Source organism: Lytechinus pictus, chromosome 3 (genome assembly GCF_037042905.1).
Source record: "Lytechinus pictus isolate F3 Inbred chromosome 3, Lp3.0, whole genome shotgun sequence".
Classification (NCBI taxonomy): Eukaryota; Metazoa; Echinodermata; class Echinoidea; order Temnopleuroida; family Toxopneustidae; genus Lytechinus; species Lytechinus pictus.
Window position 1 is genome coordinate 71,791,010 of NC_087247.1, and position 22,246 is coordinate 71,813,255.

The 22,246-nt window shown below is 34.8% G+C and overlaps 1 protein-coding gene across 2 annotated transcripts; it reads left to right on the forward strand.

The window, feature by feature from the left end:
- The first annotated feature begins 475 nt into the window (after nucleotides 1-475).
- On the forward strand, nucleotides 476-21,215 carry LOC129256741 (uncharacterized). 2 transcript variants are annotated; one of them, XM_054894911.2, is made up of 11 exons: nucleotides 476-711; nucleotides 5,220-5,368; nucleotides 5,906-5,992; nucleotides 6,687-6,806; nucleotides 7,385-7,519; nucleotides 11,329-11,385; nucleotides 12,320-12,406; nucleotides 14,248-14,361; nucleotides 15,307-15,438; nucleotides 19,319-19,360; nucleotides 19,584-21,215. In XM_054894911.2, exons 2-11 carry the CDS (start codon nucleotides 5,336-5,338, stop codon nucleotides 19,878-19,880), a joined length of 1,104 nt encoding a protein of 367 aa, XP_054750886.1. In that variant the 5' UTR covers nucleotides 476-711; nucleotides 5,220-5,335; the 3' UTR covers nucleotides 19,881-21,215. The 2 variants fall into 2 exon arrangements, with proteins under 2 accessions (XP_054750886.1, XP_063953745.1); XM_064097675.1 differs by having other exon boundaries at nucleotides 559-711; nucleotides 5,849-5,992.
- Nucleotides 21,216-22,246: the final 1,031 nt, after the last annotated feature.

Below are 22,246 nucleotides of genomic sequence, written 5' to 3' on the forward strand. Positions count from 1 at the left end.
AGTGAAGGAGGAGGAGGAGGATGATGATGATGATGATGGTAATGATGATGCTACTGTTGCTGATGATCATCATCATCATTATCATCATAAGGATGGTGACAATTGTTTTTTTAGGTGATATTTTTATGGTCGTATCAAACGATCATCTATCTCTGATGAAAGTTAATCTAAGTTTTAGTATAATGTCAGCGATTCATAGCATATATAAATTTCCCAAGAAAAAAGGTCCATCATCGTCATTTCATATTTTGAAGTGAGATAATACAGCTCGTTCTAATGATTCATACAATCAGAACTAAAGCAGATTCTAATAAATAAAGTTGTTTATAAACTGATGATGAAGACGCTTGGGGTGGTGCTTTAAAGATTTTCTGAATATGGTCCCATTTAGGTAGCCGCTGTGTGATACTCCGCAGCCTAAAACTCATCGATTTTTCTTATCTCCTTCAGGTCTTTCATATAATAGACCTGCCTTCTTCCAACAAAGGGATAAGTCATCAATTGTTCATTCAATAGCGAGTGGGAACCCTACAAGAAGTATTAAGAACTTCAAAGACCACGCCACCATAGAAACACCGATGCACTCGCTTCGAGAAGTTGTTTCGTGTTCATATTCAGATTTTATTTAATAACTCATGCACTTTTTGTTTCCTTTAAAATAATTTCAAAGAAGGGAATTACAAGGATTATCCTACATACTTTTACATTAAGGTAAGTCTAAACATAGAGAAAGTAACTGAAGATATAAAATAGAACCAACCTTTTTAATTCTGATCGTAAAAGTATTTGTAAATAATATTTACTTCTACATGTACCAGCTCTGAATTCTATTTGTGCCCGATGATATCGAATTCAACTAAACATAATGTTTTTTTTTTTTTTAACTTCTATATTAATTGTTGGCTTACAATATTGTGAGTTTGACACGAGAACTATTCCACCAATCTAGTACGAAAAGTAGATACTACAAGCCAAAGAATGAACATGGTATAAGTCGCCATTTTTGAAAATTGTATCTCAACTGTCGTTGATGAAATGTTGACAAAATTAAGAAGATGTTTATCCTACACTTTCATAAAAGTTAGTTACCTTTTCTTCTTTTGGTTAGTGAAAAAAAGTTTACCGGCAAATTCAGCACCTAGTTATAGTAGTATACATCCGAGTACAGATTGAACCAGCTTGGTCAACTATCTTTCAATATTGTACATGTTATACACGTCTTCCGATACTAATCGTCATTCAAATACTGGTATAGAGCAGTTAACTTATCGAAAGATAGATGGAGTGTCATTGACAATGACAACTCAAGACATTGAATGAATTTATTGATTTCTCTCCTACACATTGTTTTATTGCAACCATTCTCGGCTACATTATTGTTTATCTTTCCGCCTAAGACAAACTAATAATAAAATCAATAAACGTCTTCAGCATGCACGTGTACCGTATTTCATAGTAAAGAAATCAGAGAAGAGTGTACAAAATAATAATATGTTAATTTCTTCTCACCATAATCATCGGATAAAATCATTAAGTCCGTCAATTCATTGGACAAATACCCCCCCCCCCCCCCGCCCCGAAACTGCCCTTGACATAAAAGAGGGCTATCAAGACCGATATGCATGAGGAATGGAGAATGTATTTATTAAATTAAGATATACAAGATAGACATGATATGTACACGAACCAATTAAAAGGAGATGAAATATTCTCACTCGCCTTCCTCTAACCAGGGAAGTGTACTTCCCTGCTAAGATTATCCATGAAGCTCATGATATATAGGTTTTCCCGTCCAATATGAATCACTTAAATGTATTAATGTATTTAAATTCACGCGTTATCATTTTCCAATAGATATCGGTCATTCAAATTTTGGAATCAAACAATGGGAATCATTTAAAGACATTAAAATTAATTTATAATCATTCAATTGAATTGATGGTCATGACTTTTAAAATTTGATCATTTTAGTATTTGTCATGTGCTTTTGATTTCGTTCTAAGGCAAAGAGGTTCGTTAATGGTCTCACAAAATAATTAACGAATGCACTTATTTATTCTAAATTTTGGGCTATAAAATTCAGGAATTGCGCATTCAATTTAATCAACAATGACCGATAGGATTGCTTGAGCGACCAATATAATTTTTGAGAGTTCAACTTTATGATGTGCAATTCGTTCGTTTTGCATGGCTTCTGTATCTATAATTATGTAAATGTATAAACAAATTTATGATAGAATTAGAATCGTATTGTATTGTGGCTAACTTAGATATTTGTTTTCAGCCCAAATTTGAATTTCCACAAAATTTCATCATAAACACAATTTTTGCATCTTTTGCATAGGGTTTTGTGTTTTGTTCACAAATGTGTAAGGACATTTCTTCTTCCTTTTTATCCGACAATGCTGTGTGGGCATTTTCATCAATGTTTACTATTTCTTTTTGTTTGTTCTTTTCAGCTTTATTACAAGTCCCAAGGGCGGATCCAGGATTTCCCAAGGGGGGGATTTTGTTCAGGAAAATTTTTACAAGCAAAAAAAAGGTCCCCAATTGCCTATGCATACATGACACATTCCAGTAAATAAAATTGTGCCTCTAAAAAGTGGATCCGCCATTGACATGTCCCTTTTTATACATATTTTCAACTTTATTAAATTTCATGGGTGCTCTATACCATTAACCCATGCCTTTATTCTGCCTTAATTAGCTTATTCTCGGAAAAAATATTATTCTAGTACATTTTTGTAACATTATTTCAAAATATTACTAACATGAAAAGTAGGCTTACACATGAAATAGAATTGCCCAATAATCAACATATTTTAAGTGAGTTGTTGCTTAACATCTCAAATCAAATGCTCTAATTCAAAACACGTTTGCCTGTATACGACCATTCGTTTGACTAAACAGCTGCGCATGCCACGCCATACACCATCTGATGATGCGCATAAATTTCCATGCACATTCTTGACATAATATACAAATAATGAATGTGTATGCGTGCAATGGGAAGAATATTTTCATGAGATGAAAGATGTAAAGTTCCATTCAACGAGGCGTTAGCCGAGTTGAATGGAACTTTTAATCTTTCATCGAATGTAAATATTCTTTCCATTGCACAAATATTTACATTCATTATTTGTTTTATATAACTCAATATTCTTTCCATTGCACAAATATTTACATTCATTATTTGTTTTATATAACTCATATAAGTTACAAAGTTTTTAAAAATGTAAAAAAAGGAATAAAAAGATAAAGATTAGGTTGGCCTATTTCCAGCAACTAATTTTTCTCTGATAATTGCTAGTCGGTGGATAACACCATGTATCGACAGCTCATCAGCCCTTTGCTTTCATGTTTGTGACGCGCATTGCTTCATGGATCTGAGTCGAGTGCGCACAGTCAGTTTGATCTGCGCTAACTTCATGCGCGCGAACACACACACACACACATACACAATAAGTAGACATACACATGATTATACTGAGGGAGCGCTAGCGCGCGTACCGTGCAATGGGAAAATAAAAAATGCACGGTCACCGTGCAATGGAAAATTACAAAATGCACGCAGTAAAAAATGGACCAAATATTGAACACCTTTCAACCAATCAGATGGCAAGAATCTTCGTTTGAGTTATATAATTATGAATAACACATTTGAAAAAAGATGTTGCAACTATAATGAATTCACATGTGGAAAAAAATTACTTTGAATGCCTATTCCTTAAATTGCATGCTCTTTAAAAAGAATCGCTTGATTCACTTGAAGAATGTTTTGCAGAGATAGTAGACCCACATGCAGAAAAATTGTTATGCTTGCGAATTCATTAAATTACATGCGGTTTATTAAATTCTACTTGCTTGATAATTATTTTGCGCGGAAAATACATTCAAGTGACAAATAATGAAATACAATCACAAATAAGCGAGGTATATCATGGCTATCGCGAAATTAAATGGTAATAATATTAAATCAAATGATTTAAATGTGAAATTGAAAGGGAAAACTTATAATATTAACAATCGGAGTCGTCATTGCATCTAAACAGTCGTTGTCGTTAGATTTTGAGAAGCCATAGACAAGGTTGTATACGTACAAAGAAATGAAGGAGTGAGTTTGGCCCAAGGCTGATATCTGTTTTGTTCCTTCAATACTTAAGCTCATCCTTAAATCCTATTTTGATCGAACGGTTCAAAAGAACACAACAGATCTGGAACTAAGAAGAAATAAGAAGTGTGCACGCCTGTAGTATTTCCCGTGTATTTCACTATAACGGTTAACTGTTTGTTACATTACGGATTTACTATAGATTTAGAGGTCAACATGGTCAATTGAATTCTTATGAACGCCATACACAGTAAAACAAATTATACAACGCTGTTTACAATATGAACCTTACAGTAATTGTTTAAACAGTTTAAACAAGAAACAAAGTTAATTTTCAATATCTAATCTTCGATAAATTAAACATGATTGTTTAAACGGTTAAACAAATACTGTAAGGTTCATATAGTAAACAGCTTTGTATAAAAATCTTAAACAGCGTTTTTACTGTGTACACCTCTGCTGAGAATTTCTGGCAAGATTTTTGTGGTTTTTTTTTTTTTTTTTTTTTAAGTATTAAAAGTCCTATGTTTTCAGAGATCTAGGCCTATTATGATTGGAATCGTAGCATGGCTCTGTCTGGTATTATGATGACCCCCCCCCCCCACCCCCCAATATGTTACATTTCGTTTACTATATTCATGATAACTTCATACATTAATTGTTAATGTTAATCAATGTTTTTTAATTTTCAAAATTTTGTTCATTCGTTTGATTGATCCAGGTGAAAAAAAGTTTATATGGAGCTTTTGTGTCTATATTTCTATTAAGTTTGGTTCATTTCCTTCTTTAATTGAGCTCAGATAAGCTACACAAAACAATCAACGCAAGTTTGAATACATGATCAGAGGGACAAAGTAGATTGTCTAAAAAATGAAAGTTCTTGGTTGACCTATTGTTAATCAAACCAACAATATTATATTCATTTTGACAGGCTTTTAAACTAGATATTTTATAGTGCTCCACTGGTAAGGTATATATTCACATTCAATCGACGATTTTCTCCAAAATTGCTTTACTTGCACTATAACCAAAAGCGTATATATGGTATGCTCTTGGTAATTCCATATTCTCCTCCCCTCTCTTCACATACTTTTCTATTATCGAGCAGGATGTTGGCGGGTGATGTGGAATAAGAATAACGTTTATAACTAATCAAATTCACAATGGCGGCTTCTAAACTACCAAGTTAGTTTTCATCAATCGAATAACAACAAAGAGTAAACGATGACCAGTTCTATATTCATCCCAATCACGCCGGTAAGTATATATCTTTCTAAAGATTTCATTCTTAGTTTTGTATCTACTAGTTTGAATATTATGGTAATCCATGGTTACTATAGTATTTTTTATACCAATTGCATTTGATGAAAAATATGTAGTTTTAGACGGTTTTCTTCATTGTTATCTGAAGCCTCTATTTTGCAACAACTGAGAAAGTGTAAACATTGGTGCTCTACATTCTGTTAGCCTCTTAGTTTCTGATATATTTTGTGACTCAACGAGATATTTTCTATCGGCTTTTGATTTCACGCTACAATCTGACCTAAAGCTCCAAAGTTATTTTGACAAAGAATAAAAGAAGGGCTTCACATCCACCGAAAACCCTAAGATGTACATTTTAATTTGTTATTATTTCAATTTTTAATGTGTGTTTTAAGATCTAGTTAGCCTTTTTTCACTCTCCTATTTTCCTTACTTCCAACGATGTATTTAAAAACAATAAATATACATCAATAGGAATGGGTTATTGTCTTTATCATGTTTATTCGTGAGATATCAATTCCCGAATAACAGGTGATGAAGCAGGCTATTGAGGGTGGAGATGCCATTGGATTGGAAAGAATGCTTAAAGCAGGAATGAATCCTAACATGATAGAAACGGTAAGATTCAAGTTATTCTAAATTATGTCTGTTTCGATATTATTATTTATATGAACATATAGTATGCGGTATTTTACCCCATTTAGATATATTCAAAATAAATGTTACAAAATACACATAAATATTTACGTCCCAATAAACAATATTGTATGCATATTTGATAGATGATTGAGGACGAACGTTGCGAGTTGTATCCAAGACTTCTCTCCTATCTACGTACATGGATAACGTTAGTTATATTAATTGAAAGTCAGCCGTTGAGGCGTTTTCCACTATACCCATAGTCCATATCGAAACACATGCAGTCTTTATATACCGTTTTAGTCCTGAATATACTTTTTATTGTGCTAATTATGATCCATCTATTTTTGTGTTTGTGTGGATGCTTTATTCTTCTATTATTATATTGTGCATGGGGGCAAGAAATTTCGCCTGTACCGCCTTGTATTGGTCATCATTATCATAGTATCAATCTTTACTATTGTGTTCTTGGAAATAAAATGAAATAAGTAAATAAATAGAATAAACGAGATTATTAAGATTAATGTATCTCTGAAAAATAAACGTAATGATATGACAAATTGATATATATTTTTAAATGGTTACGACTTCACTCATCTATATATCAGGACTCTATAATCTAGAATGTTGATGTATAAATCAATATTTCCCTTCATCTACCATCACCATGCAGCAAACTGAGAATGGCGTTAAAAGTCAGCATTCAGCTCTCATCCTGGCTATCTCTCTAAATCAAATCGAGGTAGCTGATGTACTCATCAAAGCTGGTGCTCATGTCAATACAATATTCTTGGTAAGCTCGAAATAACTTTCTGATTTTTTGTACTCCGAACTTGCTCGCTGTCCCCCATGATTAACCACCATGATTTTATTGATTAGTAAATGACTCTTTTATTTCATAATATATTAGTGCGAATATGGCTATTCCGGGCTTGTTCTCATTATGGGCTGAACATGCCGTCTTAAACCAAGACAAAATTGGCATTGCAAATTTGAAATCATGTAAGCTGAACATATTTAAAATCAAATGTAACATACGTTTTGTCTTACAATCACTTTCGATTAAAGCTGATTGGTGGGTCAATAAAAGCAACCAAAAACGAAGATCAAGTGAAATATCTATTATAGGGGGGGGGGTATTTTTTAATTTTTGTCCGACAAGACTCGTCCATGCACACCTCCGGGGCACACCCTACGACAGCAGAGTCATTTACAAGCAGATACATATAAAGGATAACATTTCATATACAACGTAACATATTTTTTGTTTTATCCTGATTGATAAAAAGGCCTACTGCACGAACTCCTCGTACACATAACACAATAGATACCCCCATTATCATAATGCGTCTTATCTTGTTATTTCTTCAGAATTATGACAGTGCCAACAAGTGTATGTATGGCATATCGGCTCTAGCTACAACCCGGATGTTATATGAGTTTACACTGAGTAATACTCTAGGCACAATGCTAAATACCTTGGAAGAACGCCTGAAGAACACAGAGGTAAGACGTTTCGTCTCTTTTTCTTTTGTTTTGTTCTGTTTTTAGTTTAGTTGGTGACTTTGTGATATGGAATATATCAACAGTCAATAGTGTTTGCATGTCATTATCTTTTCCGGCTAAATCAAAATTTCATTAATAATATTATCATGATTATATAAAATGAATGTAGAGTAACTACCTTTAAGTTTCTGGCAAATGTGATTTCCTTTTGTCAGAAACCCAACAATATAAAGCAAACATCTAATATCATGAACCCAGTGGCGTAACTACGGGGGGCATGGGGGGGCACGTGCCCCCCCCCCCCCATCGATCGGCTGACCAAAAAAAGGGGGAAAGGAGAAAAAGAGGGAGAAAGGAAGAGAAACGAAGAACTTATTATTCATTATAATGTTATATTATAATTACATGTATGTTATGTTATATTCCATAAAAACATTTTTATCGAAACTTTATGAAACATAATTTTCTCAGGGTCTTCACTGTTCCTGGTGCTTGCATTGTCTATTTAATGAGATATATAATCCTGTTGTACTAAAACCTCCCGTTTTTAAAGTCAATATACACCAAATATTTCCTCGCACTTCGAGTTATTATTATGTTATGTGGCGTAACTACGGGAGGGGCATGGGGGCACGTGCCCCCCCCCCCCCCAATCGGCTGACAAAAAAAAAACGGGGAAAAGGGGAAAAAGAGGGAGAAAGGAAGAGAAACGTAGCGGGAAAGAAGAAATTATTGTTCATTATAATTATAATAATAATTATGTTATATTGCATTAAAAAAAAACATTTTTCATAACCTTATGAAACATAATTTGCTCAAGGCCTATGTCTTCATTGTTCCTGGTGGTCGCATTGTCTGTTTAACGAGATATATAATCCTGCTGTACTAAAACCTCAAATTTTTCACCGAATATATTTCCTCGCACTTCGAGTTATTATTGTTTTATGTAGTGACATATGCTTCTTTTTCATGACTACTTAAAGCATAGGCGGATCCAGAGGGGGCCCCCCCCCCTATTGGCGGAGCAAAACAAAAGAAAAAAGGGGAAAGAAAGAAAAAAAAAGAAAAGAGAGGAGAAAAAAGAAGAGGAAAGATAAGATGAGGAAGACGAGTGAAAAAATAAGATGAGGGGAAGACTTGGAAAAAAAAATAATGTCACTATATAAAATTTACGCTCGCGCTTCGCGCTCGCATTGCCATAGGTGATTTACATATCTTGCTCAATATGGAGCTTAAAATATCAAGTTTTGAAGTCATACAAAACATATTTCAGCTCGGAAATCGAACTTTCATTATTTTGTTTGATTTATTAATTGATTTTAAAAAGTGCTCTGTAAAAATGTCATATTAACATTTTTGCTCGCGCTGTTTGTCAGGTACCTATCATTTTCGTGTATTCCATAAAGTTCTCAAAATATCCCCATTCAGGGCTGATTGTCAAAAACTATCAGCTAGCGCTGCACGCTCGCATTTTGATTGGTGAGTTATGTATAATTATGTCAATATAAATTCTTTAACAAATTACTTGAAATCCCCATTTCATGACAGTTTATCAAAAATTTCGGCTCCGATTTGCGCTAGCATTATTTGTTAAAAATATATATTAACTCATGCATCCTATTCATAATTTCAAAAATGCTTGAAATGTCAATTTTTCAGGCCATAATATTAACAGATTTCGCGTTCCCATTATGCTTATTAGATTAATAAATAAGATATTGATTTAATAATTAAATTGTCCCTTTGTTCAGAATGGAATATCGACAAGTTTCATCTCGCGCTTAGGAAGAGGAATAGGAAGATAGTCTTCATTTCAATATGATGACAAAATGTCCTTATAATGTCCCGGTCCTATATGTAAAAACTAAAATTAATAATAATGAAAAATATCAGGGGCCCATTTCATAAAGATTTACAATTGTTGTAACTTCGCCATTATGGCAACTACCATGGTAACATTGATTGTGATTGGCTGTTGAGCCCTGTTGCCATGGTAGTTGACATAATGGCAAAGTTACACAGTTGTAACTCTTTATGAAACGGACCCCAGCTCTTTATTAAGAGCGATCCATAAATTAACCCTTTTTCAGATCGGAATATCAAATACTTTAAGCACGCGCTTCGCGCTCGCTTTATTGATTTTCATGATAAAAGATGTATTTAGAATGACTAGAAGCCCTAGATTCTACGTCTAAATCTGAAACACGTGTGCGCATGTTTATTCAGATACGCAACTTGTTCTCTATTTATATCATTATCCAGTTTCAGATCACAATTTCAAAAAAAAATCTGCTCGTGCTTTGTGCTCGCCTCATTAATGTAGGAAGATCCCCTATTACTAATCATTTCATGATTTACAAAACATGAAAAGAGTGTCCAGTTTTTAGGTCTAAATCTCGAATTTTCCGCTCGTACTTCGCGCTCGCATCAATTGTTTAGTTATATAGCAATCCTGATTACAAAAATTGATTAACATTTTCCATTCTTTATGTGGAAATGTCAAAAATTTTAAGCTCGCGCTTTGGGCTCGAATTATTATTGTATGGTAGATCCCCAATTACTCATCCTTTTCATGATTTTCAAAACATGAATAGAGTGTCTCGTTTTTAGGTCTAAATCTCGAAATTTTCCGCTCGCGCTACGCGCTCGCATCATCAATTGTTTAAATAAATAGCTATCCTATTTAAGTTACAATAAGTGCTTAGAATTTCCATTCTTTAGATAGAAATGTCAAAAAAATTTAGCTCGCGCTTCGCGCTCGCATTATTTGATTGTTGAAATATGTAACGTCTTCATGGCTAACTGTAAGCAGTTCTTAACAGGTGCCTATTCGATCAGTTCAAAACGTGTATTAAAATTTCTGCTCGCGCTTCGTGTTCGTAGTAATTATTTAGTTCATGCACATCTTTTTCAGGATAACAAACATTGCCCAGAATGTTCCAATTTTAGGACAAAATACATAACATATTTGAAAAAAATAGCTCGCGCTTCGCGCTCGCATTATATGAATTAGGATTATGATACTATATGTTTAAGATGATTTATAAGAATAAAGCTAAGAAGTGACTTTTAGGACTACCCCTTCAAAGAAACAAACAAAAATCATCTTCGATCGGCCTATCGGAAAAATATGGCTGAAAAAATTTCCGGGCCCCCCCTATTGGCGAAGGCTGGATCCGCCCCTGCTTAAAGTGATTGTTCCATTTTAAGGTCTTAATATAAAACATTTCCTGTCCGTGCTTACGTTCGCATTAGTGGATTGGTGATATATGCCTGCTGATCATGAATTTCTAAAATCAGTCCTTAAAATGTCCCTTTTTCTAAGTTAAATCTGAATATATAAAAATTTTCAGCTCGCGCTTCGCGCTCGCATCATTTGGTTAGTGAAATACGTATGGTCTTAGTGAATTCCTACAAACAAGCCTTAGAATGCCCCTCTTCAGGTCTGAATTTCCTAAATATTCAGCTCGCACTTCGCGCTCGCATCATTTGGTTAGTGAAATACGTATGGTCTTAGTGAATTCCTACAAAAAAGCCTGAGAATGCCCCTCTTCAGGTCTGAATATACAAAAATTTCAGCTCGCGCGATCAGTGACATCCATATCCGTTTAATGCACTGTACTTAAAATGTCTCTATTAGGTCAGTATACCTAGCAACTGAGCGCGCTTCGCGCGCTCACTAAGTGACTCAAATTTTTTTGCTGGTGCCCCCCGATGCCGTGACCCACGGTACGCCACTGCAACCCGTCATCAATGTTTTACCGCAACCTGTGTTGAACTATAATTGATTATTATTGTCTTTTTTTCAGGGCAGAGAACCATATAAAGTGCCTCCAGTTCATCTTCCAAAGGATGTTCCCAACGAGGTAAATGAAATGACACTGATCATTATAGACTTTAAACCCTATTAAAACACTGATAGTATCACAAGAGGAAAAAAAATATTTTCTACTGCAGACATTTTCTACCTTTCTATATAGTTAATATATACAAAACAATGATATTATACGTTTCTATAAATATGTCGTCTATGAAATGATAATTTATTCACAACCAACGAATAATAATAATAATAACGGTATATTTACCCAGGGTAGCCACTTCAGTTCTGATAACTGTTCTCCCAGCGGGCCCTGCTATTATTACCCGGCTACCGATACAGGTGCACACAGCTTTTTACCTCACCCTTTACCTTACCTGGGTTGAGTGCAGCTGAAGGAAAACTGAAGAAAAACACGCCACGGCTAGGATTCGAACCCACGACCCTCTGTTTGAAAGACGAGAGTCAGAACCACTAGACCACGACGCGCCCACATTATTATTATTATTGTTATTATTATTATTATTATTATTATTATTATCATCATCATCATCATCATCATCATCATCATCATCATCATCATCATCATCATCATCATCATCATCATTATTATTATCATTATCAGTATTATTATTATTATTATTATTCATTATCATTATTATTATCATTGTTGTTGGTGTTATTGTTATCATTATATTTTGGCTTTTAATTTTTGCAAGGCATCAGGTATATCGGACCCGAATATTCGTATATTTAAGTGATTATTATCATAAAGTGTCGGGTAAATTGAACCCGAACTTTTGGCTATTTGGGGGGCTCTTTTCTCGAATGGTCGGTATAGACTTCATTACCCGACCAGACACGATAACCCTATGTGATGACACTAGACCGGTAATTGGTTGTAATGATAAAACACTTGATATATAATTTATAGGGTAAGAAACTTTTATTCAACTTTTTATCTATTTATTTATATTTAGGTACTGGTGGACTCGGTAAGAGAAGGTGATCTCGATTCAGTAACCATCTTACTGTCACATGGAATGGATGTTAACTTCGTTCATATCGTAAGTTAACTGTATGTACTTGGCGGTGAAATTCAACTATGACTAGTCGCTATTAGTTACCAACAAATAACAATATAATTTGCCGTACAGAAGCGGACAAAACCTTTAAGGCATAACGTCGTTTGTTCTGACAATCCTCAATTGTTTTAGGAATCTCAACGTACATGACATAACTATTTTTCGACAATATAGTTTTCAAACCGAATTCAGAATCATGGAATATTTCATTACTGATGATATAAAACTGACTATATCTGTGAATACGTAGGGTGTTTTCTTAACCCTAAACGGCTGGGGAATGATTACCCCCCCCCCCCCACATTTCCGCCGAGCGAAGTTTTTCGATCGCGCCGCTCCCTGACCTTTTTCGTTTTTCAAGTCGTCCGTATCTTTTGATGCCAAATTTGCATTGCCTAGGTACGCTGTTTAGAAATTACGCGATATTTTGTAAGTGCATGTCAGACCAAAAATTGCACCAAAGTGTGATTTTGAGGACAAAGTCAATGTATTATACAAAGCTGCCTCATCTTATTCAGTAAGTTTATTTTTGCTTTCATCACCTGAAATTAATTTTTGTTTTAAACATAATTATGCTTCAATTTAATATAAAAAAAAGTATAAGAAAAAAAGAAAGTAAACAAATAAATACAAATACATAAGAAATTTAGAAAACAATAAAATACATACAAAGATTTACCGATTTTTTTTTCAAACCCAATTTATAGCAATGCTACAAATAATAGTTTCACCGAAAATAGTATTCTGGGAGCTTTATTATTTAAATTACTATTGAATTTTAGAGCAAAAAGTATGATTAATTCATAGATTAGCGTAATTAAGTCAAATATAATAAAGTCCTATTATTTCAGAAAATCAAACATAAAGCCTTGTAGATAACATCACACTACCATTGAGCAAATTATCGCGGTGCTTGCGCTATCGGCGGAGATCTCAAGGATTGATTTACCCCCCCCCCCAGAAAAAGCCCGGCCTCATAAGGGTTAAACTTTATGAATACATGAAATCTCTCTCCCCCTCTCCCCCCTCACACATTCATACCACACACTTTTTTTTTTTTTTTTCTCTTGCTTTTTTAGCCTTTATTCAGATACTTTTACATTTTTCATGTACAAGGGTAATAAATCAAATACATGTATGCAAATTAAAGTGAAGTACACTTATACAGCAATATAACATATGAAATAATATACATCTTGATATAAATTTTTCGAACAAATATTATCATAACCCATAATACCAATAACAAAAACCTCGTAATTTCACATGTATTTACTGTATAATAATACCGTATTGTATGATGAAAAATCAAAAGTACAGACTTTTTTAAGTGAAGAGGTTATCCCATAATAAAAAAAAAGTACTTATATATGTATATTCATTCCTCCAAATTTTGTAAGACAATACAGAAGAAAAAAAAAAGTCTCTATGTTTATTCTTAGAAAGTATACAATAATCTGAATAAAGATTTTGTATATAAAGCACACACGAAAACAAAACAAAACACAACATCAACAAAATAAAACAAACAAAACCTTTTCCACACCCCAAACAAAATATTCTTTCTTTTTGGATCTACTCAAACGTATATTTTGCTAACCATGGAGATAGGAAACCCCCCCCCCCCATCCCTGGCAGCAAGCACTCACATTCACACGCGGACATATACCATTGCACACTCGCATTCACACGCGGACATACCATTACATACTCACAGCACCAGCAGACGTTTACAATTGAAATTTAGATTTTTATAATTTAAGACAATGATCAAGACCTCAAAGTGGACTACAATGTTATGTTTTTTTTAAATCTTTTCTTAGGATGGAGAGACGGGTTATGCTATGTCAATCTTGATTCTAGCAATCATAAGAAGGCGATATTCCGTAGCGGCTTTCTTACTTGAAAAGGGTGCTGAATGCGATACGGTTTATCTGGTAAAGTTTCTTTAACAAATATTATTATCAAGTACTTTAAACGTTTTTGTTGTTTTATTTCAGGGAACATTATGTCGCGGAGTATTTTGTTTAAGCAATGTAAGACCATTTGTTTAAATCCTAAACACTGTTGTTGTTTTTTAATGTTAAAACACCACTGGTTTTGTGTTATATTAATGAAATGATTTTAACATAGGCCTAGAATACTATATTACCCTCTCGAGACAATCTGTACAATTGGAAATTGTTAGTATAATGTGAACGTTCAAATTAATTGAGACGTTTGATAATTTTCTTTTTTTTAAACAAAGATTAAATTCTATACTGGAAAATCATCTAGGATGATTTGTTTTATTTTCAAAGAAGAAATGGCGATAAGCATTGAAAACATTGTTAATTGGATATTATATAAAGTTTGATTTTGTTAATTTGATAATAGATTTTACACAGTCTGTAGTTTATAATTATCACGTAAAACACAACCTCAAAAAAACTATGTTGTAATATGCAGGCATTATATTATTTGACTCTTAGAAAATAAAGGGTATTCCTGATATATCTAATATGTCTATGTGTAAATATATATATTGGAACAGTAGATCCTCAAGGCAGAGGCAAAGAGAAAAAAATAGATTTTCCCTGTCATTTCACCGATAGTAATCATGAAATCATCAAATTTAACGACTCAAGTTTTTACTCTTTGTTTTGGCTTTACTTGTTGAATTACTGTTTTAGTTATCTGTGAGAATACAAAGTACATGATGTAGAATATTCCACACATGAATAATAAATTCTAATTGGTCAGAATGCTGACATTACTCACTGCGTTATAGTGCAATATGTACTACGAACATCACAATGACCAGCAAGCAAATTGAAATTAGGCTACTATTGATTTAACATGAATTCATTGGGACATTCTCATTTGTTTAACCTGCATTTTAGAACTATGACAAGGAAGAGGATAATGTGATTGATTTAACAGCATTAACAGCAGCAGAGATGATCAAAGGAAAATGTCCATCCAAAGAATTAGATGCATTTATTCATCTCTTAGCTGAAGCACTTGGCAAAGTGGTAAATATTGGATCATAATGCTACTCCTAACGCTATAATCTTTATATTGCTATATATCTACTACTGCTACTACTACTATTACTACTACTACTACTACTACTACTACTACTACTACTACTACTACTACTACTGCTACTACTGCTACTACTGCTACTACTACTGCTACTACTACTACTACTACTACTACTACTACTACAACTCTACTACTACTACTACTACTACTACTACTACTACTACTACTACTACTACTACTACTACTACTACTACTACAACTACTACTACTACTGCTGCTGCTGCTGCTGCTGCTGCTACTACTATTATTATTATTACTACTACTACTACTACTACTACTACTACTACTACTACTACTACTATACTACTACTGCTGCTGCTACTACTATTACTACTACTACTACTATACTACTACTACTACTACTACTACTACTACTACTACAACTACTACTATACTGCTACTACTATTACTACTACTACGACGACTACAACTAATAATACAACTGATACTACTACTACTATTACTACTACTACTGCAACTACTACTACTACTGCTACGACGACGATGACTAAAACTACTAATACAACTGATACTACTACTACTACTACAACTAATATTACTACTACTACTACTACTACTACTACTACTACTACTACTACTATTACTACTCTACTACTACTACTACAACAACTAATAATACTATTACTACTACTACTACTACTACTACTACTACTACTACTACTACTGCTGCTACTACTACTACTACTACTACTACTACAACTACTACTATATACGGCTACTACTACGACGACTACAACTAATAATACAACTGATACTACTAATACTACTATACTACTACTACTACTACTACTACTACTACTACTACTACTACTACTAATATTACTACTACTACTACTGCAACTACTACTACTACTGCTACGACGACTAAAACTACTAATATAACTGATACTACTACTACTACGACGACGACAACGACTACACTAATACAACTACTACTACTACTACAACTACTACTACTACTACTACTACTACTACTGCTGCTGATACTACTACTACTACGACGACGACGACGACGACGACCACGACGACTACAACTACTACTACTACTACTAATGATAATAATAATAATACTGCTACGACGACGATGACTACTACTACTACTACTACTACTACTACTACTACGACAAAGACTACACTAATACAACTACTCACTGGCGTAAATCCGTGTTGAGGGGTGGGGGGGGGATGACTGAAATAGTTTGGCATTTTTTTTTTGCCATCATTTTTTTAGATATGCAAGGAATTGTAATTGATATGTCCACAGTGGCGTACCGTGGGTCACGGCATTGTGGGGGCACCAGCAAAATTTTTGAATCACTGAGTGAGCGCGCGAAGCGCGCTCAGTTGCTAGTTATTCTGACCTAATAGAGACATTTTAAGGACAATGTCATTTAACGGATATTTATCTCACTGATCAAATAATGCGAGCGCGAAGCGCGAGCTGATTTTTTTTATATTCACACCTAAAAAGGGACATTATAATCAAATTTGTGTAATCATGATAGGTACCTGTCTCGCTAAACAATGCGAGCGCGAAGCGCGAGCTGAAATTGTCGTTTATTTTGACCCCAAACAGCGAGATTTTAAGGAATACATTTTAGGAATCCATTAAGAGTATGCATATCTCACCATAGTCATCTAATGCGAGTGCCAAGCGCTTGCTGATTTTATTAGAATTACATATGAACACATGAAACAATTTTTGTAGTCATTGCAATCATGATTATCATACGCATCTCACTAATCAAATATTGCGAGCGTGAAGCGCGAGCTGAAAATTTAGATAATTTAGATAATTCAGACCTGAAGTGGGGCATTCTAAGGTTTCTTTGTAGGAATTAACTAGGACCATACGTATTTCATTAACCAAATGATGCGAGCGCGAAGCGCGAGCTGAAAATTTTTGATATTCAGATCAGAAGAAGGGACATTTTAAGGACTGATTTTAGGAATTCATGAAGAGCAGACATATCTCACCAATCCACTAATGCGAACGTAATCACGGAAGGAAATGTTTTTATATATACGCAGACCTTAACATGAGCAATCACTTTTTTAATCATGTAAAAGAAGCATACGTCACTACATAAAACAATGATAACTCAAGTGCTAGGAAATATATTTGGTTTATATTGACTTGAAAACGGGATATTTTAGTACAACAGGATTATATATTTCGTTGAATAGACAATGCGAGCACCAGTAACAATGAAGACGTAGGCCCTGGGCAAATTATGTTTCATGAAGTGATGATAGAAATGTTTCTTATGTAATGTAACATAACATAATTATAATATAATATAACATTATAATAAATAATATTTTTTTATTTCCCACTACGTTTCTCTTCCTTTCTCCCTCTTTTCTATTTTTCCCCATTTCCCCGTTTTTGTTTTGGTCAGCCGATGGGTGGAGCATGCGCCCCCGTGCCCCCCCCCCCCCCTCCCCCGTAGTTACGCCACTGTATGTCCATATGGCAAATACCCCTCCAATATTATTATCTTTTTTAACCCATGATGGTTTAATGGTTTTATTAGAGATTACATTAAAAAAAAATTGACATTCCATCTTAATCCCTTCCCAAAGACCCCAACATTGATGAATTGGAAGAAACGGGGGTTTCTCTTCAATGTTATAATATGGACATAAGTATTTCGTTTGGAAATGGTGAACTGACTCTTTATTTGCATTTTATGATTCAATAATATTGTTTTATTTGTTAAGCGGTATTTTAGGAAGAATTTTCACCAATAAAACAATTATCTCTTGTGATTTTTTTAAATTTCTTTCGTAAAAAGTGGGGGGATGTTTGTACAGGCCATCCCCCCCTCCTCGAAAAGTGGGGGGGATATACCCCCCCCATCCCCCCCGGGATTTACGCCAGTGCAACTACTACTACAACTAATTGCTGCTACTACTATTATACTGGTGCTGCTGTTGCTACTACTATACCACCACCACCATCACCACCACTGATCCTGGCTCCACAACCGCCACTAGTGATATTATAGCTCGAGCTGAAGCGGGGAAATGATAGTTGCGCTTTATATCTATAAATTCAGCTAATATTATTACTACTTCTTCTTCGGCTACTAGTATAATTGTTATTATCACAATCAAGTATTATTCTTATTGCATAGAATGTAATCTTTTTACCATTCAATTTTAATCTCAATGCAGTATTTTTATTTTTTATATAGGTTTAATTGAATTTTTAAATATTGATTTAAATCGAATGTAAAGCATTTTTCTTAATTATCTGTGGGATTATATTTTTCATTGGTTTTCTGTGGGGGCTTGCATGCCTCTTAACAACAACAATGGACCTAACAAGCACCGGTACATGGATATTCTTTTTTTGTTTATCTTCTTCTTTTCTGTAATTTATTCAAACCTTATTCAAAATTGTTGTAATTATGCAATTGTTCGGTTTGTCTGTTTCTTTTTTGAAGGTGAATGAATAAACATTATTATAGTAATAAATATGGATGACTTTAACTAAAAGTGTTTCCTAATAGATTCAAGTGTATAGCCTTCTTTTTATCATGTATAAGCCTATATATCCATTACTAAAAAAATAATACGAAACATTTATATTTCCTCCATGATTTCTGGTCATAAACTTCAATAATGCTGGTAAATATCAAGGAACTTATTCATTAATCAGCAGACCGCCGACACGATTACGTTTTGGCCAATATGCATTTATCTACTGAAACGTAAAGAAAAGTCATCACCTTTACTACTGAAGTAATTCCGAGTAATTTATACCATTATTCATTGCAGAGTGGAGAGCCTAGAATTATCCCGTCGAAAGATATCCCAAAGGTAAGGGTTTTTTTTTTTCAAATTACACAGTTGAGTGAAAATAGATATGATTTGAAAATGAAACCATCAAAGTTTTAATCTGTTTTTAAATCGATAATTTCCTTCTAATTTTTATTGCAGAAGTTGCTTCTTAACGTCTTAATCTTACTGGTTTATGACCAACCAGTGCACCATACGATATTTTTCAAATTATCTTGATTTCAAATTCCCTCGTTATTCACAGGCTAAATTGGAGACACTTCCGCGATATCGAAAAAAAGTACCGCGTATCTTCATCGCCAGCGTCAATGAAGATGAGGTCGAGGAAATTAAGGCATGGGACAGTGTCAGTGTAGTCAGTATCAATAACGGACGTGGACATATCTACAAGGAAACAGCAGCTGATAACGACAATGACCATGAGAACAATACAGTGTCAAGTACAAGTACTGATGATCACCATGACAGTAGATTAATTAATAATGATAAGAATAAGGATGAGAACTCAAACAAACAGTCTTCAACATGTCTTATACTGTGATTGACAGTAGAATATGTCAACAACACAATCATAATAGTGGTTACAACAATGCAAACAACATAAGAGGACGGAGAATAAAACTGAGGAGATGAAGTGATACGACAACATATTGAGAAAGCTTCATTTTTATGAACCAGATGTCAAGAAACAAAGGTTGTACATAATTAGGAAAAGTTACTTCTGTAATGAAATTTGTATGATTGAAATGCAGAATGCAATGCACATCCTGAGTGCACGTCGTGATGAAATCTGTGATGCAGAATAAGCCTATATAGATTTAGATGTGACTTTTAACCATGGCCGCATGTAGTAGCAAAAATGACTACGTGTGGCGGGGGGGGGGGGGGGGTGCACTCACGTATAATGGTATGGGCATGTGCATGTGCATGTGAGGCTCTTAAGACCGCCTTTTCAAGACTTACCAGACGTTCCCAAGCATATCACCATTTCGCCTTTTTATTGACCAACCCGTTCTCCCCCATTCCTATATGCCCCTCATCTCAGGCGTCTGTTCTCAAGATTTAATGTCACGTTAATTTCTAGGTCGTAAGCGCCCCCATTTGTAGAGGGCCATCTAACTTGTCTGCTCTTAAGCCCCTTATTTTATGGGCAACTTGCAAGGGTATGGTTTCAGATTTTGGGGCTATACACATACCCTTTCCAAATGTGAGTGCCCCTCCCCCTGATCCAGGGAGAGGTGACAGAAAAATTTATAAAGCGAGAGAACTCTATTGCAGAGAGGGTGGTTTTTCACCTTTTAATTCAGATCGAAAGATCTCAGCATAAATTATGTTCGGTTTTATTTTGTGAAAATTCTTAATATAACTAACAAAGTATTTTTAATAGATTTTAAATATTTATGGGACATTCTCAGCCCACACTCGCCCTTGTCTTAGAACATTAGACCTGCTGTATTCTTGAGTTTCCGATTAATTCGCCCCAACAGCCCCCCCCCCAAAGGATTTTTTTTTTAAATACTTTTTCTTTTTATCTTTGCATGAAATTTAAAGGCACGTAAGTATTGAGTATTTTCTTTTTTTTTAATTAAGTGTCTATTTATGGCGCGCGAAGCGATTTTTTTTTCACACATGGATGCATTATTTTAACACCAGCAGTACTTGCCGTTGTACATACAAATTAATTGAAATTCACCCTTTGAATTGTTAACATTGCATGTGTAACGGGGTTCGAATAAGTGCTATGATATTGTAATTATAGTGACAAATAATTCTTGTAAATTGTACGGGCGCGCCTTGTTGTCCATGAACTGATGAAAGAAATGCAACATTATATACACCAATAACATAAATAAATGATGATGATATGAACTTTTAATTGCTTCTTATTTGATTCATTTATCAGACAGTAATAGTTTGTGAATAAATAATATAATTCTAGTAATTTTATGAAGTTGGACAATCATCATCATCAAGCTGTGAAAGAACCCTCCCTAAAGAGACGATCGCCCCTTTACTATTTTACGAGATACTTTCTCCCGTTCTCTCTATTACCCCATCCACTGTCTTCTATTACCCCATCCTCTCTCTTCTATTACCCCATCCTCTCTCTTCGATTACCCCATCCTCTATCTTCTATTACTCCATCCTCTCTCTTCTATTACCCACCCTCTCTCTTTTATTACCCCACCCTCTCTCTTTTATTACTCCATCCTCTCTCTCCTATTACCCAATCATCTTTATTCTATTACCCCTTCCTCTCTCTCCTATTACCATATCCTCTCTCTTCTATTACCCCATCCTCTCTCTCCCATTACCACATCCTCTCTCTCTCCCATTACCCCCATCCTCTCTCTCCTATTACCCCATCCTCTCTCTTCTATTACCCCATCTTCTCTCTCCCATTACCCCATCCTCTCTCTCTCCCATTACCCCAATGCCCTCTCTCCTATTACCCCATCCTCTCTCTTCTATTACCCTATCCTCTCTCCTATTACCCCATCCTCTCTCTTCTATTACCCCATCCTCTCTCTCCCATTACCACATCCTCTCTCTCCCATTACCCCATCCTCTCTCTCCCATTACCCCCATCCTCTCTCTTCTATTACCCCATCCTCTCTCTCCCATTACCCCATCCTCTCTTCTATTACCCCACCCTTTCTCTCCTATTACCCCATCCTCTCTCTTCTATTACCCCATCCTCTCTCTCCCATTACCCCATCCTCTCTCTCCCATTACCCCATCCTCTCTCTCCTATTACCCCATCCCCTCTCTTCTATTACTCCATCCTCTCTCTCCTATTACCCCATCCTCTCTCTCCCATTACCCCATCCTCTCTCTCCCATTACCCCATCCTCTGTCTCCCATTAGCCCCATCCTCTCTCTTCGATTACTCCATCCTCTCTCTCC